Source organism: Salmo salar, chromosome ssa06, assembly GCF_905237065.1.
Source record: "Salmo salar chromosome ssa06, Ssal_v3.1, whole genome shotgun sequence".
NCBI lineage: Eukaryota > Metazoa > Chordata > Actinopteri > Salmoniformes > Salmonidae > Salmo > Salmo salar.
Genome location: NC_059447.1, coordinates 14,863,824 through 14,887,066, shown reverse-complemented (window position 1 = coordinate 14,887,066; position 23,243 = coordinate 14,863,824). Strand labels below are relative to the sequence as shown.

The 23,243-nt window shown below is 43.2% G+C and overlaps 2 protein-coding genes across 3 annotated transcripts in view; both read left to right on the top strand.

Moving 5' to 3' along the window:
* LOC106601941 (ubiquitin carboxyl-terminal hydrolase 36) overlaps positions 1 to 7,002 on the top strand; it is a 35,245-nt gene extending 28,243 nt beyond the window's left edge. For both annotated transcript variants that reach the window (XM_045719832.1, XM_045719831.1), the window contains exons 15-20: positions 2,463 to 2,593; positions 2,916 to 3,620; positions 4,950 to 5,143; positions 5,855 to 6,046; positions 6,238 to 6,353; positions 6,674 to 7,002. In XM_045719832.1, the coding sequence (XP_045575788.1) occupies positions 2,463 to 2,593; positions 2,916 to 3,620; positions 4,950 to 5,143; positions 5,855 to 6,046; positions 6,238 to 6,353; positions 6,674 to 6,805 (1,470 nt within the window). In that variant the 3' untranslated portion in view covers positions 6,806 to 7,002. The remainder of the gene's footprint in view (positions 1 to 2,462; positions 2,594 to 2,915; positions 3,621 to 4,949; positions 5,144 to 5,854; positions 6,047 to 6,237; positions 6,354 to 6,673) is intronic.
* Positions 7,003 to 11,482: 4,480 nt separating this feature from the next.
* cyth1a (cytohesin 1a) overlaps positions 11,483 to 23,243 on the top strand; it is a 107,552-nt gene continuing 95,791 nt past the window's right edge. The window contains exon 1 of the mRNA XM_045719829.1: positions 11,483 to 11,735. Coding sequence (XP_045575785.1) covers positions 11,717 to 11,735 — 19 coding nt within the window. The 5' untranslated portion in view covers positions 11,483 to 11,716. The remainder of the gene's footprint in view (positions 11,736 to 23,243) is intronic.

Here is a 23,243-nt window from a genome sequence, read left to right as displayed (position 1 = left end):
GATGATCTTCATCAGATGACACACCCAGGACATTATGTTATACAATACATGCATGTTTTGTTCAATCAAGTTCATATTTATATCAAAAACCAGCTTTTTACATTAGCATGTGATGTTCAGAACTAGCATACCCCCCGCAAACTTCCGGGGAATTTACTAACAATTTACTAAATTACTCACGATAAACGTTCACAAAAAGCATAACAATTATTTTAAGAATTATAGATACAGAACTCCTCTATGCACTCGACATGTCCGATTTTAAAATAGCTTTTCGGTGAAAGCACATTTTGCAATATTCTAAGTAGATAGCTCGGCATCACAGGGCTAGCTATTTAGACACCCAGCAAGTTTAGCACTCACCAAACTCAGATTTACTATAAGAAAAATGTTATTACCTTTGGTGTTCTTCGTCAGAATGCACTCCCAGGACTTCTACTTCAATAACAAATGTTGGTTTGGTCCCAAATAATCCATAGTTATATCCAAATAGCGGCGTTTTGTTCGTGCGTTCAAGACACTATCCGAAGTGTAAATAAGGGTCACGAGCATGGCGCATTTCGTGACCAAAAGATTTCTAAATATTCCATTACCGTACTTCGAAGCATGTCAACCGCTGTTTAAAATAAATTTTTATGCCATTTTTCTCGTAAAAAAGCGATAATATTCCGACCGGGAATCTGTGTTTAGGTAAAAAGACGAAAGAAAATAAAGCATGGGGTCGACTCGTGCACGCGGCTAAGCCCATTGTCCTCTGATCGGCCACTTGCCAAAAGCGCAAATGTGTTTCAGCCTGGGGCTGCCTCGATATCATTCAGCTTTTTCCCGGGCTCTGAGAGCCAATGGGAGCCGTAGGAAGTGTCACGTTACAGCAATGATCCTCAGTCTTCAATAAACAGAGACAAGAAGAACAAGATCTTGTCAGAGAGGGCACTTCCTGTAAGGAATCTTCTCAGGTTTTTGCCTGCCATATGAGTTCTGTTATACTCACAGACACCATTCAAACAGTTTTAGAAACTTTAGGGTGTTTTCTATCCAAAGCCAATAATTATATGCATATTCTAGTTACTGGGCAGGAGTAGTAACCAGATAAAAAACGTACCCGATTTAATCCGGCCGTGTCAATACTGCCCCCTACCCCCAACAGGTTAACGGGGGCAGCTGCATCTTGCCGATGCATGGAAAACCCAGCCAGCTCTATGTAAGGGCTACACCTGTTGTATTGGGCGCATGTGACTAATAAAATTTGATTTGTTACCATTTCGTCGTTCATCCACAACTCAGTGAAATATAAGATATTACGGTTTAATCTCCCGTTGGTAGGATAGTCTTGATCGCAATTAATCCAGTTTATTATCCAATGATTGCACGTTGGAAAATAGGACTGATGGTAGAGGCGGGTTACCCACTCGTCGGATTCTTACAAGGCACCTCGACCTACGACCCCTATATCTCTGTCTCTTCTTCATGCGAATGACAGGGATTTGTGCCTTGTCGGGTCGTAGGTCGAGGTGCCTTCGTGTCCGCCTCGTTAAAGAAAAAAACCTTTGTCCAGTACGAGGTGAGTAATCGCTGTTCTGATATCCAGAAGCTCTTTTCGGCCATACGAGACGGTGACAGAAACATTGTGTACAAAATAAGTTACAAATAATGCAAATTGGTTTGGAGCCCGTAAAATGGCAGCCATCTCTTCCGGCACCATTAGTATTAAACTCAAGTAGCAAAAGGAGTAAACATTATACGTGCTGGAGTTGTGTACCACATTTAACAAACCAATCATGGAAATGGTTATAGAAGGTAAAGTAAAAACTCAAACCGCTCCATGCATCAATACCTGTGTGTGTGTGTGTGTGTGTGTGTGTGTGTGTGTGTGTGTGTGTGTGTGTGTGTGTGTGTGTGTGTGTGTGTGTGTGTGTGTGTGTGTATAGTAAAATATCGTATACCGCCCAGCCCTATGCAGGACTAGTACACTGTCTGTGTTCCTATTCTCCTGTCTAACCAACCACATACTCCAGTACAGGTCTCTCCAGCCTTGTTCTTGGAGAGATACTGTCCTGTAGGTTTTCACTCCAACCATAATCTAGCACACCTGATTCTAATAATTAGCTTGTTGATGAGCTGAATCAGGTTAGTAACAACTGGGGTTGAATTGAAAACCTGGAGTGAAAACCTACAGGACAGCATCTCTCCAGGAAGGGTTAGACAGCCCTGTATTAGTAGTTGCCTCTTTTTACAATGTTTTGTCTCTTTTTGTTTTGGTTCCAATTATTTTCTTCTAACCATTTCTAACTCTTCTCTGTCATACCATCCTCTCCTGTTTTTCTCTCTCCCTTGTTAATTTGTTCTTCCATCCGTCTTTACAATGATTCCTTCCTCCTTATTTGATCATCCCTCCTTTTTTGTCACGTTCATGGCAATTTTCTTTTAGACCACCAAGTTTTTATTTTTGTCGATAACTGCAGGCCAGTCGCAGCCGGAGTCCGAGCAGCACTGAGGCTCAACACCCCCACCTGCCACGCCATCCGTCCAGTGACCGCACGCATCCTGCTCAACTTAACAACCTCACCTCCACCTCACCCACTCACAGTCACAGGTACGACCCCCCCACCCCTCTCAACAGACCATTCACAGCATTGTGTACAGTTAGGCACAAACAGGAGAACTATTTGAAACTGAGAAACGGGGAGGTACTACCTGAATTTATCCAATTTAGAAACACTGCATTCTGTTTCCATTTCAAAGCAGTTTGTTACGGTATGCTCTTCTGAACATCACCCAGTTCTCACTGGTTTACTGTCCCATTGGTGAACTTTTGAAGCAACACACAAGACTATACATTGTGTTCAATATTTTGCTGGATGGTTTGAATTTCTCCTATTTTGTTCTTGAACATTTTCTTCTCGTTCCCCTCTCAGGGTTGGTCCATTCCATTCACCCAAACTGCAATCTCCACCCGCAGCCCACCATGTCCACTCAGGCATCCCATCTAAGCATCAGAGTCCCCAGAAATCAACCTCCACCCTCTCTCCAAAAACCAATGGGCTTCAGACCCACCTTCCAAAGAGCCCTAAACCTACCCAGACCCCCAGTCTGTCAGAGCCTGGCCCAAGCAGTTCCGCCACCTCCTTAAAGAAGAAAAAGAAGAAACGGCGTCACTCTGAGATGGAAGGCGGAGAGCGAGAGCCAGCACCGGCCTCCATCATCCCAGACATCCCCGCTGAGCCCGAACTGATTGAACCGGCCAGTGAGAGGAAGAGGAGGAAAAGGAGAAAGAAGAGGAAGCGGGAGGAAGAGGATGGAGATACAGCTGAGAACCACAGGGAAAGGGTCCAGTCTCATCTGGAGGCTTCACCGCCGGCCCAAGAGGAGGACTGGTGTCAGGGGGGATCATGGCGACTCAGCCCCCCTGACAAAAGAGCCCTGGAACAACCAAAGCAGCCCCATCCCCAGCCTGAGAGTAGGCTCCAGTTGGTTCCAGTGGTTCTCCAGTGTGATGCCAATCAAGGAGAGCAGAGTATGGACACTGTGACGATGATGATGAAGAGGAGGAGGAGGAAGAAGAAAAGGAGATTGGAGGAGGGACCGGAGGAAGCAACAACAACACGTTCTGTTTCAGAAAGGTCACTTTGAAATGTTATTGTGATATTCTTGCTAGAAACGTTACATGCATTACAGAGTACTATTATTTGTCTGTCTGGTCATGTAGCTTTAGACCTGCAGCACTAAACATTTCAGTTAAAAGGTCCAACACATCAAAAAGTAAATAATACATACAGTACCAGTCAAAAGTTTGGACACACCTACTCGTTCAAAGGATTCTTTATTTTGACTCTTTTCTACGTTGTAGAATAATAGTGAAGACATCAAAACTATGAAATAACACATATGGAATCGTGTAGTAACCCAACATTTTTTTAACAAATCTAAATACATTTGTGCTTCTTCAAATTAGCCATCCATTGCTGTGTTTCTTGGCCTAAGCAAGTATCTTCTTCTTATTGGTGTCCTTTAGTAGTGGGTTCTTTGCAGCAGTTTGACCATGAAGGCCTGATTCACACAGTCTCCTTTGAACAGTTGATGTCGAGATGTGTCTGTTACTTGAACTCTCTGAAGCATTTATTTGGGCTGCAATTTCTGAGGCTGGTAACTCAAATGAACCTATCCTCTGCAGCAGAGGTAACTCTGGGTCTTCCTTTCCTGTGGCGGTCCTCATGAGAGCCAGTTTCATAGTGGTTTTTGCGACTGCACTTTAAGAAAATGTAAAAGTTCTTGAAATGTTCCTGATTGACTGACCTTCATGTCTTAAAGTAATGATGGACTGTTTCTCTTTGCTTATTTGAGTTGTTCTTGCCATAATACCAAATAGGGCTGGCTATCTTCTGTATGCCACCCCTACCGTGTCACAACAAAACTGATTGGCTCAAACACATTGAGAAAAGATATTCCACAAATGTAACTTTTAACAAGGCACACCTGTTAATTGAAATGCATTCCAGGTGACTACCTCATAACGCTGGTTGAGAGAATGCCAAGAGTATGCAAAGCTGTCATCAAGGCAAAGGGTGGCTACTTTGAAGTATGTCAAATCCCCCCCCAAAAAAATATTTAACACTTTTATTTTTTTATTTTTTTTGTGGTTACTACATGATTCCATATGTTATTTCATAGTTTTAATGTATTTACTATTTTACAATGTAGAAATAAAGAAAATCCCTGGAGTGAGTAGGTGTCCAAACTTTTGACTGGTACTAAAATAGATATCTTAAGGCTGTGATGCCAAGATAATAGCTAAATGTATTGGAAGCAACATATAGCATGTATCACTGGGTCAAACCTACCCTGAGCAATATGGATTCTTACATGGGAGGTATGGGAGAAAATACAACCAAATGTCCAGTTTCTTTGCACATTGACACGCTAAAAATAGAGATATTTTTTTTGTACAACAGTTCTGGGACGAAGGACACGATTGTTGAAACCGGCGCTGGGGATTCTACTGCGCCAAAGAAGTTAAAGAAGAAGCGCAGGCTAAAAGAAGAGGTGAAACAGTGGGAGGAAAGCAGACGTTGTTGCTCTGACGACCAGAGGAGCGACACTGAAGCAGCGGAGGCCCTTCCTAAGAAGGGCACTGTGGAGAGCACCGGTAGACCCACACACCACACACTGCTGCATTGACTGAAGCCAACATTCCAGTCTTACCCATTTTTTGCATAACCTATTTGGCAAAACTTTTTCTAAACTCATACCCAAACATGGTTTCAGGACTTGAACCCCTGTGGGCAATATCTCTTGATTAGGCTCTATCTTTGTTTTGCAATATGTAAATTATGTATACATTATTACATTTCCCAGGGCTCACAGTTTTTTGTTTTATGTTTGCTCTTTTTGTTGCATCTGCAAATGTTAAGGTTTTTTTCTGGATTAAAAAGGGGGGCGAATGTGGTGGGCGTGGCATGGCAATGAGCGCAGTCGGCCCGTACATTTACGGCCCTCCCTCCTGGCGTTGTAGCTGGGGGGGAAAAAAACATTTCATCGGTTCCCTGCAATTCTACATATTTCTCCATAGAGCTTAGAAATAGTTTTAGTTTGGAAGTTTCCTGGGATTCCATGCGTTTTGTCATGGTTACTGCTGTTCTTTTGCTTAAACATAATACAAAATGCTGCTAAATTAATTGTTTTGGGAATTTTAATTTCTTCCTGACTCTCGGGCTTTTATTTTGGTGCTTGTTAGTTCTAAAGATTATATTAAACTATAGGGCCATTATCTTTACTAGCTACTTTATATCTGGTTTTAGTTGTCCCTGGTTGTGAATGTTTCACCTCACTCTACTCCTTCCCCCCCCCCCCACCATAGCTGGAGTGATCGTGTGGGACAGCCAGGTTAAGGATGGCTACAAGCGCTCCAAGGCCCCCGCTGCAGAAGCAGTAGAGGGTGGGCCTGGGGATGTCCCCCGCCCAGCCCCCATGGTCTGGGATGGCAAGAGGAGTGGTGGAGTGGTTGAGGAGCTCCTGAAGAACTCTTTGGACAAAGCCTATGGAACCCAAGGTGAGATCTAGAACATAAGACATTCTCAAGGTTGCACTTTACCTCTAGTGGAGTCAAGAAATTGTAATATGAAGTTGTAGCAATGTTATTTATGTAGCTAGCTAAGTCTCTCTGGGAGACTAATGGCAGTAGCAGCTCATACCTCTGTTGTGCATAGCGCTGTAATGACTGAGGGGGGTGGGTGTGTCCAGTCCTCAGCTGGGAGGGAGAGGCATCTGCCATCAGTAGGGATGCCATTGACGACACCCGTGATGCCAGAACCGACACGGTGATTGACGAGTGGGACGAGGACTTTGACAGTGGAAAGGTGAGAGGGCACCCACAGACATAGTGATTCTTTCAACAGAAGACATTATGTTAAAGGGATACTTTAGTTGTAGCTTGTTTTTGACTTACCTAGGGTGCTGTTTCAATTTTTATCGCGGATATTTAGCAATCTCCTGGCCTTCCACTAAAGTCCTAGTGGAAACTGAATGCACCAGTTAGCTCTGCGTCTAAAGTATGGGTGAAGGGCTCCTTCTGGCTTAACTATTCCTAGAACCATGCCTTGGAATGCACCGCTAACTGGTTCCGGCACATTTTACCTCTGTTACCTCTGGTCTTAACATTTCTTGTGTGTATGAACAGGTGAAGAAAATGAAAAAGTATAAGCGAGAGAAGAGGAGGAGCGGCAATATCTTCCAGAAGATCCAGGACCGGCGGAGCATGTGGTCGGTCACACCCGGCGCTAAGAAGACCGGCTTTGGATACCGTCACTGAGAGCCAGCCAGAATGGATGTTTGGATACAGTCACTGAGCCTGCCAGAATGGATGTTTGGATACCGTCACTGAGAGCCAGCCAGAATGGATGTTTGGATACAGTCACTGAGCCAGCCAGAATGGATGTTTGGGTACTGTCACTGAGAGCCAGCCAGAATGGATGTTTGGATACAGTCACTGAGCCAGCCAGAATGGATGTTTGGTATGAGAGCAGCCAGAATGGATTTTGGATACAGTCAATGAGCCAGCCAGAATGGATGTTTGGATACAGTCACTGAGCCAGCCAGAATGGATGTTTGGCCACATACAGTACAACTGAGCTGGAGTGACGACATGTGACACCACTGTAACAATGTTACTCTTTTTTGATTGTTTGGCGGTTCATACCCTGATTGCAATACGAGAGACCATGGCCAGTTGACAGAACAACACAGCTTTCGGGGAGAGATAATGACCATCTTTGATCTGTGCTAGTCTCTTCAGTATAGAACTTCCTTCGATGACCGAGTCTGGTGAGCTGACCAACACGAGCTGTGATGTTACCATCGTCAGCCAGGGTTCAGCAACAATGAGTTGACCATTGCTTCTACACCGTTGTCTCAGATGGATATGAAAATATTGTTCAGTATATGGTGCTCAAGCTGCTCATGGAATATGATGGATTTACCGTACTGTGATGCTGCTGAGCTTCCATCTGTGGTAATAACACGGATGACATAATGACATGTATATCATTTATGTTAGGAATTCAGAACAAGTCATGTTAGGAATTTGACATGGTTGGGCTACTCTAGGGGACAGTTGTGGGATTTTCTAGCTAGTATCAAAGGATGTGGCATGCACCATATAGCATTTATCTGTGTGAGGATGAGCTGAGATATTTTGTATAATATCTGCTAGATAACCCTTAACCATCAGCCTAATGTATTGAAACCTATGAGGGAGACACTTGTCTCTCTTCGCCCAGCCGTGTGTTCAGGTGGACGAAACATTCAGAACTTTGAATTATAGTAATGTAATGTATAGAGCTGAAATGACTTCCTATAGAAAATCATTCTGTTCTACACAGTCTATTTCTCTGAACATTCTAAAATGTTGCGATCAGTGATTTAGTGTTTAAAAAAAAGAAAAATGGGTGGGTAAACGTTGATCGCCGTTCCTGCTGAGTAAAACAACACTCCCTATTTGTTCAATGCATTTTGACACAAATGGTGGGTAAACGCTCGGGCAAAATACAAAAACATGCGTAAATGGCATTTACGTGCGTTTACCCTGTAATACCCCACTGGTTACAACCGTTGTGCTGTTGCAGACTGGGCGATCTGCAGACTGGGCGATCTGCAGGACAATGGGCCAATACAGGTGAATGCTCTGAATACTGTTCTCCTGACTCATATGGCCTATTCTCTATGTGAAGACGTGTGGTGACCATCTCGCGCTTATCACTATCAGCACAATCACCAAGTCACCTTTAAAAGATACGAAACATGGACAGGACCGCAAATCGTGAAACCATGATAACTGATTTGCTTTAATCCCATCCTCTCTTTTAGTTTGTTTGAATGATTGATACTTTTATGGTTTTATGTTTTCTTATTGTGTGTGATTTCTTTGCCACAATGCCTTGGTATGTTCTACATGACTTGATAAAACTGACCCACTGTGGCTGCTGCTGAGACATTTACATGTTCTGATTGTACTGTTATATTACAAGCATGTATTTGGAGGGGGAAGGAGTCACAGGCCTGTCCCAAGCAGACAAAAGGCCTCATCTTTAGTTTAATCTTCTTGATTAATGTATGCATGATGGTGGTATTTGAAGTTTACTCTATCAGTATATTCAGTTCTGCGTCCCTAATAGTTTTTGTTTTCTTTCCTGGGTGAATTTAATTTGACGGTTCTGAAGATGATGTAATTTGGTAGATATATGTCATGGTCGATTAACACCAAGTGATGCTGGAATATGAATTGCCGCTACATCAGCTAATTGCAAAGTTCATAGGCAGATGTCTCTACCTCCAGGTCAAGTTGGGGACTGTAACGATAACATCAAGGCTTTGCCTGTTTGTAACACCACATAATCCACCTTTTAATGTATTAGACATATCATTGTTTCATCTGCTTTCTAATCCATTTGCTCTCCTTTCTGGTAAATAGTCCCATTTCTGTTTTGTGAAAGAGGGTATGAGTGTGATTCTGGGTGGGGGTGTTGAATTTTGAACTTTTTTCAACCCTAGACATCTATAGTAGGTCATGAGTGAAGCTAATTGCTCATCTCTTCTGCTTGTTATTCCCAAAATGTCAAGTCCTTGGTCCCTGGTCTCTAACTAAAAGTTGGGTTGTTGACCATTGTTTAGTAATGCTCCATCACCAGTGGAGTTCAGCTTTGTTGTGCATCATGTGTTTTCTGAATGCATTTTGGGCCTCCATATGAACCAACAGTTCTTTCTTTGTGTGTTCTATCCCAGATAGAGTTACATGTAGGCTGGTCCCAGATCTGTTTGTGTGGTTTGGCCAACACCTATGGCCATTGTACATTTTGGAAATACAGCACAGACATCTGGGGCCAGGCTAGATTACATATGTTGCCCCAGGCATTGTTAGTTTGAAGTTGATGTATATGCTATTAGTGCATGATCATTGTCCCAATCTGTACTCTATGCAAATCACCCACAGACAGTCCAACTAGCTGGTCATCTGGAACCTGATGTACCCGGCCATCCCCCAACCTTCTAGCCCTCATGTACAACCAACCTTCTAGCCAGGTCCACATTTTATTACACACCACCACTATTTTTATCCTGAAGATACTGTTTTCTACAAGTATATTTGGGGGAGGTTGGGGGGAGAAAACATGGGATCTTCCACTTTATCTGGGCACCGATTTTGATAAATAGATCATAAATGATAGTCATTAAAGAAAACCGCTTTGCCAGTGTAGAAGATTGTACAGTCCACCTGGTGTTTCCCATGCTTTCCCCGTCATCCCTGCGTCGACCTAGCCTCGTACAAACCATCCTGATCTGATCGGCTACACAAACAGAATGCAAGCTTGTGACATCAGGATGATTCGTACGGGGCTAGTTTAGTTCTAGCCACCCATTGACTCTCATTCTAGAGATGTCAGCTTAAACAGTAAAGTTATTTGATAATGTTAAATAATTTAAAGAAACTTTTCACAAATCTTTAATGTGCTATAAAAGATATGGATGAAATCTGTATTTGGGTTGGTGGGGGATTGTGAAAGTTTAATTTCTTGCAGATGGATGTTCATATGTGCGTGTTTCATACGATGACATCTTGTTACTGTAGTGTCATACAGTACGAGAGCGGTTTCATCACCAGTTCTATTGAATGTGTTTCATGTTGACTGTGAAATTAACTTTAGGACATGTTTGATTCTCAAGGAAACTGACACGAGGACATTATACTGGTGTGATCCACGTCATTTGCATTGATGGTTCTATATTTTGCACCGCCTTTTCAGACCAATGAGAGACATTTCATAATGAAAAGTGACTCTTACCAAAATGGATAATGTAATTAACTATACAGGTGCAATAAAGTTATGACTTTGTGAGAATAGGTGTCTGGTCTTGCTTCTTTGTTAGTAGAAAATATGAATATTCATATTTTCTACTAACCATCAAAAGCCTGAATGGAATATCAGACTGCATTTGAATTGTTATATGGCCTCCTACAGCCCATTTGGAAAGTATTCAGACCCTTTCACTTTTTCCACATTTTGTTACGGTACAGCCTTATTCTCAAATTGATTCAATTTTTCCCTCAAAGCAGGTTTTTAGACATTTTTGCTAATTTTATAATTAAAAAAAACATAACTTATAGCAAAGTGTCTGAATACTTATTTTCATGAGACTTGAAATTGAGCTCAGGTGCGTCCTGTTTCCATTGATCATCCTTGATGTTTCTACAACTTCATTGGACTCCACTTATGGTAAATTCAATTGATTGGACATGATTTGGAAAGGTACACACCGGTCTACGTAAGGTCCTACAGTTGATAGTGCATGTCAGAGCAAAAACCAAGCCATACAAGGATTACTTTATCCTATCCCAGGTATTCCTTAAAAGGGTGGGGTTTCAGGTGTCTCCGGAAGGTGGTGATTGACTCCGCTGTCCTGGCGTCGTGAGGGAGCTTGTTCCACCATTGGGGTGCCAGAGCAGCGAACAGTTTTGACTGGGCTGAGCGGGAACTGTGCTTCCTCAGAGGTAGGGGGGCCAGCAGGCCAGAGGTGTAGGGACTGATCAGAGCCTGAAGGTACGGAGGTGCCGTTCCCCTCACAGCTCCATAGGCACCATGGTCTTGTAGCAGAGTATTGTGTGTAGATTGGGGGGGGACATTTAATCATTTTTAGAATAAGACTGTAACAACAATGTGGAAAAAGTCAAGTGGTCTGAATACTTTCCCGAATGGACTGTTATTTTACAGTGTCATAAAAGTCAGAATATTAACATGGGATCTCAAATATATATTTCACTAAATAATGCATGGCACCGACATGCAGGTGCAACGACACATTTATTTCTGAGCCAATTGTGCTGGTTCTTCACAACAGTAATTATGTAAATGAGTAAAATGGCATAGTATCTGACAAATGAAGTTATAGCTCGTGACATCACCTCTGAAAGGAGGGGCCATGATCGTGCTGTTTCTCTGTTTGGATGGATTGATCTCAAAGCTCTGCCTGCATACCTAGCTACTGTACACAACTTACAACCGATTTAGTTTCAGCAGGAATAGAAGAAATAGGAAAAACCGCTTTCGAATCAGTTGGGGACTTTAGGGAGGGGTACATCCAGGCAGACTGACAAGCGTGGGCGGACGTATTGGAGATATCGGTTGCAGCAGAGGGAGCTCCAGAAACTGAAGCCTACAGCAGCATCAGTATGGATGGGGAGAATTACGGTAGGTTGTTTCTTTCCGTCACTTCATATAGATAGCGTGTAAACACCTGTCTACAGTAAACATGACCGTTAATTCAGTGTTAGGTTTAAAGCGTTCGCTTCTAGGCTTACCAAAAGCAATGATCTGCGCGTGATGAACACACAAGTCGACTAGATTCATGTCACGCTACATACAGTCCCGATGTGTCAAGTTCAAGATTGGCGGAAGTTGTTTAGGCTACCTGATGAACAGCACAGGTAGTCCGGTCGGAATTCATGGGCTATAAAAAGACATACATGCTGAATTATTGAACATCAGTGTGGTGGAGCTTTGCACCAGGGATGAATATGGGACATTTTCCATAGGGAACCATATACATCTGTATCTATATAGGCACTCAAAGCAGGGCTCATTTGATTTCAATGGGACTCCCAGCGACTCCATTTTTAAAAAATATGTTTTTATAGAAAAACTGAATGAATACGAATAAATATGCTTAAGTTTTGTCAGATTCTTCGTTAAATTGCATCAATACATTGATGCATTCCCGAAAGTATTCAGACCCCTTCACCTTTTCCACATGTTACGTTACAGCCTTATTCTAAAATTCGTTAAATAAAAGTTGTCCTCATTAACCTACACACAATACCCCATAATCACAAAGCAAAACGTTTTTTGAAATTGTGGCAAATTTATAAAAAATACAAATCCTTCCCTATAGCTCAGTTGGTAGAGCATGGTGTTTGCAACGCCAGGGTTGTGGGTTCGATTCCCACGGGGGGCCAGCACAGAAAAAAAATGTATGAAATTGTATGAAATGTATGCATTCACTACTGTAAGTCGCTCTGGATAAGAGCGTCTGCTAAATGACTAAAATGTAAAAAAATGTAAATCATAAATACCTTATTTACATAAGTATTCAGACCCTTTGCTATGAGACTTGAAATTGAGCTCAGGTGCACCCTTTTTCCATTGTTCATCCTTGAGATGTTTCTACAACTTGATTGTAGTCCACCTGAGGTATATTCAATTGATTGGACACCTGTCTACATAAGGTCCCGCAGTTGACCGTGCATGTCAGAGCACGAACCAAGCCATGAGGTTGAAGGAGTTGTCTGTAGAGCTCCTAGACAGGATTGTGTCGAGGCACAGATCTGGGGAAGGGTACCAAAAAATGTCTGCAGCATTGAAGGTCCCCAAGAACACAATGGCCTCCATCATTCTTAAATGGAAGAAGTTTGGAACCACCAAGACTCTTCCTAGAGCTGGCTACCCGGGCCAAACTGAGCTATAAGGGGAGAAGGGCCTTTGTCAGGGAGGTGACCAAGAACCGGATGGTCACTGACAGAGCTCCAGAGTTCCACTGTGGAGATGGGAGAATCTTCCAGGAGGACAACCATTTCTGCAGCACTCCACAAAACAGGCCTTTATGGTAGGGTGGCCAGATGGAAGCCACTCCTCAGTAAAAGGCACGTAACAGCCCATTTGGAATTTGCCAAAAGGTACCTAAAGGACTCTCAGATCATGAGAAACCAGATTATCTGCTCTGATGAAACCAAGATTGAACTCTTTGGCCTGAATGCCAAGCGTCACGTCTGGAGGAAACCAGGTACCGCTCATCACCTGGCCAATGCCATCCCTACTAGAGGTCGACCGATTAATCGGAATGGCCGATTAATTAGGGACGATTTCATGTTTTCATAACAATCGTACATTGGTATTTTTGGATGCCGATTTAATCGATTTTTGAAATTTTATTTACAATTTTTTTTATATATATTTTTTTTAAACCTTTATTTAACTAGGCAAGTCAGTTAAGAACACATTCTTATTTTCAATGACGGCCTAGGAACGGTGGGTTAACTGCCTTGTTCAGGGGCAGAACGACAGATTTTTACCTTGTCAGTGTAACCGATGTGAAATGGCTAGTTAGTTAGCGGTGGTGCGCGCTAATAGCATTTCAATCAGTGACGTCACTCGCTCTGAGACCTGAAGTGGTTGTTCCCCTTGCGTTGCAAGGGCCGCGGCTTTTATGGCGCGATGGGTAACGATGCTTCGTGGGTGTCAGTTGTTGATGTGTGCAAGGGTCCCTGGTTCGAGCCCAGGTTGGGGCAAAGAGAGGGACGGAACCTACACTGTTACATTGATGCTGTTGACCGATGTAACAGTGTAGGTTCCGTCCCCCTCTTCGCCCCAACCTGGGCTCACTTGATTATGTCAATTATTTATTAGTTAGCTTGCTGATTCCCTAATGCATCTGAAAATAGAAGCTGGTGGCTGCAATGGCCTCATTGCAAGATATCATTTGCTGTTTTTGTCTCAGTGGGAGTGGTATGTTGGCTGTTTCTGTGTCAGTGGAAGTGGTGTGTTGGCTGTAGAGGACTGTTACTGTCTCAGTGGGAGTGGTGTGTTGGCTGTAGAGGGCTGTTTCTGTCTCAGTAGGAGTGGTGTGTTGGCTGTTTCTGTCTCAGTGGGAGTGGTGTGTTGGCTGTTACTGTCTCAGTGGAAGTGGTGTGTTGGCTGTAGAGGACTGTTTCTGTCTCAGTAGGAGTGGTGTGTTGGCTGTTTCTGTCTCAGTGGGAGTGGTGTGTTGGCTGTTTCTGTCTCAGTGGAAGTGGTGTGTTGGCTGTAGAGGACTATTACTGTCTCAGTAGGCGTGGTGTGTTGGCTGTTTCTGTCTCAGTGGGAGTGGTGTGTTGGCTGTAGAGGACTGTTTCTGTCTCAGTGGGAGTGGTGTGTTGGCTGTTTCTGTCTCAGTGGGAGTGGTGTGTTGGCTGTTTCTGTCTCAGTGGAAGTGGTGTGTTGGCTGTAGAGGACTATTACTGTCTCAGTAGGCGTGGTGTGTTGGCTGTTTCTGTCTCAGTGGGAGTGGTGTGTTGGCTGTAGAGGACTGTTTCTGTCTCAGTGGGAGTGGTGTGTTGGCTGTTTCTGTCTCAGTGGGAGTGGTGTGTTGGCTGTTTCTGTCTCAGTGGAAGTGGTGTGTTGCTGTAGAGGACTGTTTCTGTCTCAGTGGGAGTGGTGTGTTGGCTGTAGAGGACTGTTACTGTCTCAGTGGGAGTGGTGTGTTGGCTGTAGAGGACTGTTTCTGTCTCAATGGGAGTGGTGTGTTGGCTGTTTCTGTCTCAGTGGGAGTGGTGTGTTGGCTGTTTCTGTCTCAGTGGGAGTGGTGGGTTGGCTGTAGAGGGCTGTTTCTGTCTCAGTGGGAGTGATGTGTTGGCTGTTTCTGTCTCAGTGGGAGTGGTGTGTTGGCTGTTTCTGTCTCAGTGGGAGTGGTGGGTTGGCTGTAGAGGGCTGTTTCTGTCTCAGTGGGAGTGATGTGTTGGCTGTTTCTGTCTCAGTAGGAGTGGTGTGTTGGCTGTTTCTGTCTCAGTGGGAGTGGTGTGTTGGCTGTTTCTGTCTCAGTGGGAGTGGTGGGTTGGCTGTAGAGGGCTGTTTCTGTCTCAGTGGGAGTGATGTGTTGGCTGTTTCTGTCTCAGTAGGAGTGGTGTGTTGGCTGTTTCTGTCTCAGTGGGAGTGGTGTGTTGGCTGTTTCTGTCTCAGTGGGAGTGGTGGGTTGGCTGTAGAGGGCTGTTTCTGTCTCAGTGGGAGTGGTGGGTTGGCTGTAGAGGACTGTTACTGTCTCAGTGGAAGTGGTGTGTTGGCTGTAGAGGACTGTTTCTGTCTCAGTGGGAGTGGTGTGTTGGCTGTTTCTGTCTCACTGGGAGTGGTGTGTTGGCTGTTTCTGTCTCAGTGGGAGTGGTGTGTTGGCTGAGGTTCAGGGTCCTCCCACTAAACTACCATCAGTCACTTATCTTACAGTTTGTACTGCATGCTTTATTGCTTTATGGTTATACTTTTACTCGAGTCCCCCGTCATGAGGCATATAAACACATGACATACAGTAGCTTAAGTCATGAGCAGTCGTAACGGTTGAAGTTGAGAAATTACAACTGACGTTATAGTGACACAACAATGTAGGTTAGGTCAGCAAACTGGTTCAACTTATTCATGGCACGTGTCATGACAGTGTAATATAAGTCTTGTCTTAAGTTGACACCAACAGTCATGATTGGCAACTGTTATGTCATTGTTATGACAGTCTAATGTAGGCCTTATGCCAGGGGGTTCAATTAAAATTACTTCTTTACTTTTCTTATGTAATAATGAGCTGTGATGTGACGAATAAGAGAGACAGGATGTAGGAATGTAGTCAGCACATTCAGACCCACTCAGTGTCCCTGACACTCCTCAGCTACGTCCCAAATGGGACCCTAATCCCTACATAGTGCACAATATAGGGAATAGGGTGCCATTTGGGACACAACCCTCCTGTCAAAACCACTGGTAAGAATGTCATATCATCATCCTCTTTCTGTAATGCTTTTTGATTATTCAGCATAACTATAGGCTCCCGAGAGAGGATAAAAGTAATCCTTGCTCTTGCTCAAGAAGTGTGTGTGTGTGTGTGTGTGTGTGTGTGTGTGTTTAATCCAGTCAGACAAAGACATATTGTTTAGCCTAGTTTTATATTTTATGTTGCATCTTCAGAGAATATGTTCTCAGTCTGTTGCCATCCTTTCCTGGGTCTCCTTACTTACTCTGCAGAGGGGGAAGTTGCTAGGTTCCAACCGTCAACCCTAACTCTCAGGACACCAGACTGAGACCTTTTTATGCATGGCTGTGCTGCTTAATTTAGCCTTAGCTTCCACACCGTCTTGTGTTACTTTTATGGCATACAACCTTCGCGACTTTGACTATGTTCCTTAGCCTAGTGGAAAGAAGCGTTGGGCCAGTAACCGAAAGGTCGCCCGTTCGAATCCAGCGACAACCAAAAAATATTGCCCTTGAGCAAGGCACTTAATCCTAATTGCTCCAGGGTTGCCGTTGATAATGCCCTGGCCATTACCCCACTCTCTGAGGGTGTTGGGATATGGAGAAAAAAAACACATTTACAATTCACACTTGTAACTTGTAAAATACTCAAATAGAACAAATATAAGCGAGTGCTTGTATTGGTCCTATTTCACACATTACATGTGTGAATTGGAAATGAGTTTTTTTGCATTGTGATGTCAGAGAAACGTTATAGTGCATTGTTTCTTTCGCGATATCAACAAGGTTTTAGTCCATTTCTACTTTATCATTTCAGTATTACTTTATAGACGCGGTAAAGAGGTCAATGGAATGCAGACCGTGGGGGATAGAAGACGGATGCCGGATTGGCGCACATTCAACAAATCTGATCTAACAAAGTGGATATTCATCATCCGTCATGATTGATGTATTGTAACAGGCCCACAATGTGGTTACTAAAGTCCCTTTTTGATATACACTGCTCAAAAAAATAAAGGGAACACTTAAACAACACAATGTAACTCCAAGTCAATCACACTTCTGGAAATCAAACTGTCCACTTAGGAAGCAACACTGATTGACAATACATTTCACATGCTGTTGTGCAAATGGAATAGACAACAGGTGGAAATTATAGGCAATTAGCAATACACCCCCAATAAAGGAGTGGTTCTGCAGGTGGGGACCACAGACCACTTCTCAGTTCCTATGCTTCCTGGCTGATGTTTTGGTCACTTTTGAATGCTGGCGGTGCTTTCACTCTAGTGGTAGCATGAGACGGAGTCTACAACCCACACAAGTGGCTCAGGTAGTGCAGCTCATCCAGGATGGCACATCACTGCGAGCTGTGGCAAGAAGGTTTGCTGTGTCTGTCAGCGTAGTGTCCAGAGCATGGAGGCGCTACCAGGAGACAGGCCAGTACATCAGGAGACGTGGAGGAGGCCGTAGGAGGGCAACAACCCAGCAGCAGGACCGCTACCTCCGCCTTTGTGCAAGGAGGAGCAGGAGAAGCACTGCCAGAGCCCTGCAAAATGACCACCAGCAGGCCACAAATGTGCATGTGTCTGCTCAAACGGTCAGAAACAGACTCCATGAGGGTGGTATGAGGGCCCGACGTCCACAGGTGGGGGTTGTGCTTACAGCCCAACACCGTGCAGGACGTTTGGCATTTGCCAGAGAACACCAAGATTGGCAAATTCACCACTGGCGCCCTGTGCTCTTCACAGATGAAAGCAGGTTCACACTGAGCACGTGACAGACGTGACAGAGTCTGGAGACGCCGTGGAGAACGTTCTGCTGCCTGTAACATCCTCCAGCATGACCGGTTTGGCGGTGGGTCAGTCATGGTGTGGGGTGGCATTTCTTTGGGGGGGCCGCACAGCCCTCCATGTGCTCGCCAGAGGTAGCCTGACTGCCATTAGGTACCGAGATGAGATCCTCAGACCCCTTGTGAGACCATATGCTGGTGCGGTTGGCCCTGGGTTCCTCCTAATGCAAGACAATGCTAGACCTCATGTGGCTGGAGTGTGTCAGCAGTTCCTGCAAGAGGAAGGCATTGATGCTATGGACTGGCCCGCCCGTTCCCCAGACCTGAATCCAATTGAGCACATCTGGGACATCATGTCTCGCTCCATCCACCAACGCCACGTTGCACCACAGACTGTCCAGGAGTTGGCGGATGCTTTAGTCCAGGTCTGGGAGGAGATCCCTCAGGAGACCATCCGCCACCTCATCAGGAGCATGCCCAGGCGTTGTAGGGAGGTCATACAGGCACGTGGAGGCCACACACACTACTGAGCCTCATTTTGACTTGTTTTAAGGACATTACATCAAAGTTGGATCAGCCTGTAGTGTGGTTTTCCACTTTAATTTTGAGTGTGACTCCAAATCCAGACCTCCATGGGTTGATAAATTGGATTTCCATTGATTATTTTTGTGTGATTTTGTTGTCAGCACATTCAACTATGTAAAGAAAAAAGTATTTAATAAGATTATTTATTTCATTCAGATCTAGGATGTGTTGTTTAAGTGTTCCCTTTATTTTTTTGAGCAGTATATTTGTCTGTTTTCACTGCATAACATTTAGAAGTAGTCCCTTTTCAGGTTTAGAAGTAGTGACTGCTAAATGCTAACTCCTTTTCGTATAAACTGGTAGGATAGCTAGCATAGAGAAATCGGTGTTGTTAGTCAAAGTCATATTTAACTGTTATGCAGTTGATTGGTGACGATGATATGAATATGTATTGGAGTTGACATCCATATAAGCATTATACTCCGATTTGTACCTCAACATAGTGTGAAATATAAACAATAGCCTAAATTTAGGCAAATTTTGCTAGTGGCAATGAGGAGATTTGGATTCTTTCCCCCACGTATTTCCATGGGATTTCCATTGTTTTAGTCAAGTTCCATTGACCTCTTTACCACATCTATGATATCAGCGAAAAGGTTATATTCCATTGTTACTTTGTGATGTCAGAGGAAAAAGTTCTATTCCATTGTTACTTTGTGATGTCAGAGGAAAAGGTTATATTCCATTGTTACTTTGTGATGTCAGAGGAAAAGGTTATATTCCATTGTTACTTTGATGTCAGAGGAAAAGGTTATATTCCATTGTTACTTTGTGATGTCAGAGGAAAAGGTTATATTCCATTGTTACTTTGTGATGTCAGAGGAAAAGGTTATATTCCATTGTTACTTTGTGATGTCAGAGGAAAAGGTTATATTCCATTGTTACTTTGTGATGTCAGAGGAAAAGGTTATATTCCATTGTTACTTTGTGATGTCAGAGGAAAAGGTTATATTCCATTGTTACTTTGTCAGAGGAAAAGTAAAGGTCATGTCTGCTTGTTTAATGCTACAGTCTCAGATAGCGTTTTAGATACTGTTCAATATGTTCAATATCTAGTTCTTTCTACATGATGAAGTGCACCCACAGAGGAAGTACAGTCAGTGGCTCGGGCTGCTGTTGTGATTCCAGGTGTGTGTGTGGTTGCCGTGGTTACAGCTGCTGACAGCAGGCCCTGCCTATTCCTGTTGGTGTTCCTGTGGCCCTTCTCTCATGCTGTCAGTCTGACTGATGGTCCCGCCTCCTAGACAGAATGACTGACATGTAGTTGGCCAAGCACATCGTTCTGACAAATGGCACCGCCTTCTAGACAGAATGACTGATGTGTGGTTGGCTGAGCACGTCGTTCTGACAGATAGCACCGCCTTCTAGACAGAATGACTGACGTGTGGTTGGCTGGGCCTGTTTACTTCAGTCATCTCAGCTCAGGCGGAGTTTAGCTGTTTGGACTTATTTCTGGAGACCTGAGATTAGAAGGGCTCTTACAGACAGCACATTTTAAACACTGTTTCCCTCTCATATGCAAAACACTCTCAGACAGAAATCACGAAATCAGCCGCCCAAAACTCCCTGCAGCGCGTATAGCCACCCGCTGTGGTTAGAAAGACACGGTCTGAAAGAAGGACCTGAAAGATGAAGAACGGGGGAAAACATCTGAAAATGAGAAAGAAAAAAGTAACTGTCATATTGAAGCGGATGTGAATCAGTTAGTTGATCTTTCTTCTCACTTCCTCTCTGAAATACACAACTCTGCCTCTGTCAATCTGTCTGCCTCTGTCTGCCTGTCTGCCTCTGTCTGCCTGTCCATCTCTGTCTGCCTGTCCATCTCTGTCTGCCTGTCCATCTCTGTCTGCCTGTCCATCTCTATCTGCCTCTTTCTGCCTGTCTATATGTCTGCCTGTCTATATGTCTGCCTGTCTATATGTCTGCCTGTCTATATGTCTGCCTGTCTATCTATGTCTGCCTGTCTACCTCTGTCTGCATGCGCTGTCCTCGTCTGTCTGTCTGTCTGTCTGTCTGTCTGTCTGTCTGTCTGTCTGTCTGTCTGTCTGTCTGTCTGTCTGTCTGTCTGTCTGTCTGTCTGTCTGTCTGTCTGTCTGTCTGTCTGTCTGTGTCTGCATGCGCTGTCTATCTCTGTCTGAGCCACAAGGGACAAATCTAATTTTATTGGTCACATGCACATGTTTTGCAGATGTTATTGCTGGTGTAGCAAAATGCTTGTGTTCCTAGCTCCAACAGTGCAGTAATATCTGACAATTCACAACAATACACACATCTAAAAGTAAATAATGGAGTTAAGAAAAATAGAAATAATAGGACCAGCAATGTCGGAGTCCAGAGTATAAATATATATACAGTACCAGTCAAAGGTTTGGACAGACCTACTCACTCCAGGGTTTTTCTTTATTTTTTACTATTTTCTACATTGTAGAATAATAGTGAAGACGTCAAAACTATGAAATAACACATATGGAATCATGTAGTAACCAAAAAAGTGTTGAACAAATCGAAATATATTATATATTTGACATATGGACCTGGTCTTTTACCAAATGGGGCTATCTACTCTATACCACTCCTACCTTGTCACAACACAACTGATTGGCTCAAACGTATTAAGAAGGAAAGAAATTCCACAAATTAACTTTTAATAAGGCACACCTGATAATTGAAATGCATTCCAGGTGACTACCTCATGAAGCTGGTTGAGAGAATGCCAACAGTGTGCAAAGCTTTCATCAAGGCAAAGGGTGGCTACTTTGAAGAATCTCAAACATAAAATATATTTTGATTTGTTTAACACTTTTGGTTACTACATGATTCCATGTCTTCACTATTATTCTACAATGTAGAAATAGCGAAAAAATTAAGCAAAACCCTGGAATGAGTATGTGGGATGTATAGACATTATGGACAGCATATTGATAGAATATATAGTATACCTGAAGAATAGGTAGGATAGAATAGTATATATACAGGGATGAGATAACTAACATGTTAAACTTGTTACCCTGATGAAGGTAAGGTACCCTGACCAAACCATAGGTTCTATGTGAAAATTCAACTTAAATGGAAGTTAGCATTTGTCTCTAAGACGTTTGTGGAGCATTCACGATAACCATTGTGCAGGAGTTTCTTCCTCTGCTGGCTAGCTGTACCCTGACACTGTGTTCCGTAGTTATTCTAAGCTATCCTACTTGTGTAAGCAGCCTCTTGTGATGCTTAGAACATCAGTGGATCAGGAGGGCTGTTGTTGCTTTCTCCCAGCTGCTATTTTGAGTCACCGGGGGGATGCTAGCTAGGCTGGTGTGTGGAGTTCCAAAAATAAGTTAATAATCCACCTCCACACCACTGTACTCAGCAGGGTTGGGGTCAATTCCATTTCAATTCCAGTCCATTCAGAAAATACACCAAATTCCAATTACACATTTTTCTCATTGAAAACCATTGGAGAGATTTGGAATTAGAATTTCATTATACTGGAATTCACCCAAACCTACACAGTACAGTACTCAGTAAATAATCCACCTACACAGTACAGTACTCAGTAAATGATCCACCTACACAGTACAGTACCTAGTAAATAATCCACCTACACAGTACACTACCCAGTAAATACTCCACCTACACAGTACAGTACCCAGTAAATAATCCACCTACACAGTACACTACCCAGTAAATACTCCACCTACACAGTACACTACCCAGTAAATAATCAGTACATAGTACACCTACACAGAACAGTATTCAGTAAATTATCCACCTACACAGTACAGTACCCAGTAAATAATCCACCTACACAATACAGTACCCAGTAAGTACCCAGTAAATAATCCACCTACACAGTACACTACCCAGTAAATACTCAGTAAATAGTACACCTACACAGAACAGTATTCAGTAAACTATCCACCTACCCAGTACAGTACCCAGTAAATACTCAGTAAATAATCCACCTACACAGAACAGTACTCAGTAAATAATCCACCTACACAGTACAGTACCTAGTAAATGCTCAGTAAATAATCCACCTACACAGTACAGTACCAGTAACTAGTCAGTAAATAATCCACCTACACAGAACAGTACCTAGTAAATACTCAGTAAATAATCCATCTACACAGTACACTACCCAGTAAACTAAATACTCAGTACATAGTACACCTACACAGAACAGTATTCAGTAGATTATCCACCTTCGCAGTACAGTACCCAGTAAATAATCCACCTACACAGAACAATACTCAGTAAATAATCCACCTACACAGAACAGTACTCAGTAAATAATCAACCTACACAGTACAGTACTCAGTACATAATCCACCTACACAGTACAGTACCCAGTAAATACTCAGTAAATAATCCACATACACAGTATAGCACTCAGTAAATAATCCACATACACAGAACAGTACTCAGTAAATAATGCACCAACGCAGTACAGTACTCAGTAAATAATCCACCTACACAGTACACTACCCAGTAAATACTCAGTAAATAATCCACCTACACAGTACAGTACCCAGTAAATACTCAGTAAGTAATCCACCTACACAGAATAGTACTCAGTAAATAATCCACCTACACAGTACAGTACCCAGTAAGTACTCAGTAAATAATCCACCTACACAGTATAGTACTCAGTAAATAATCCACCTACACAGTACAGTACCCAGTAAATACCCAGTAAATAATCCACCTACACAGAACAGTACTCTGTCAATAATCCACCTACACAGAACAGTACTCTGTCAATAATCCACCTACACAGTACACTACCCAGTAAATACTCAGTAAATAATCAACCTACACAGAACAGTTCTCAGTAAATAATCCACCTACACAGA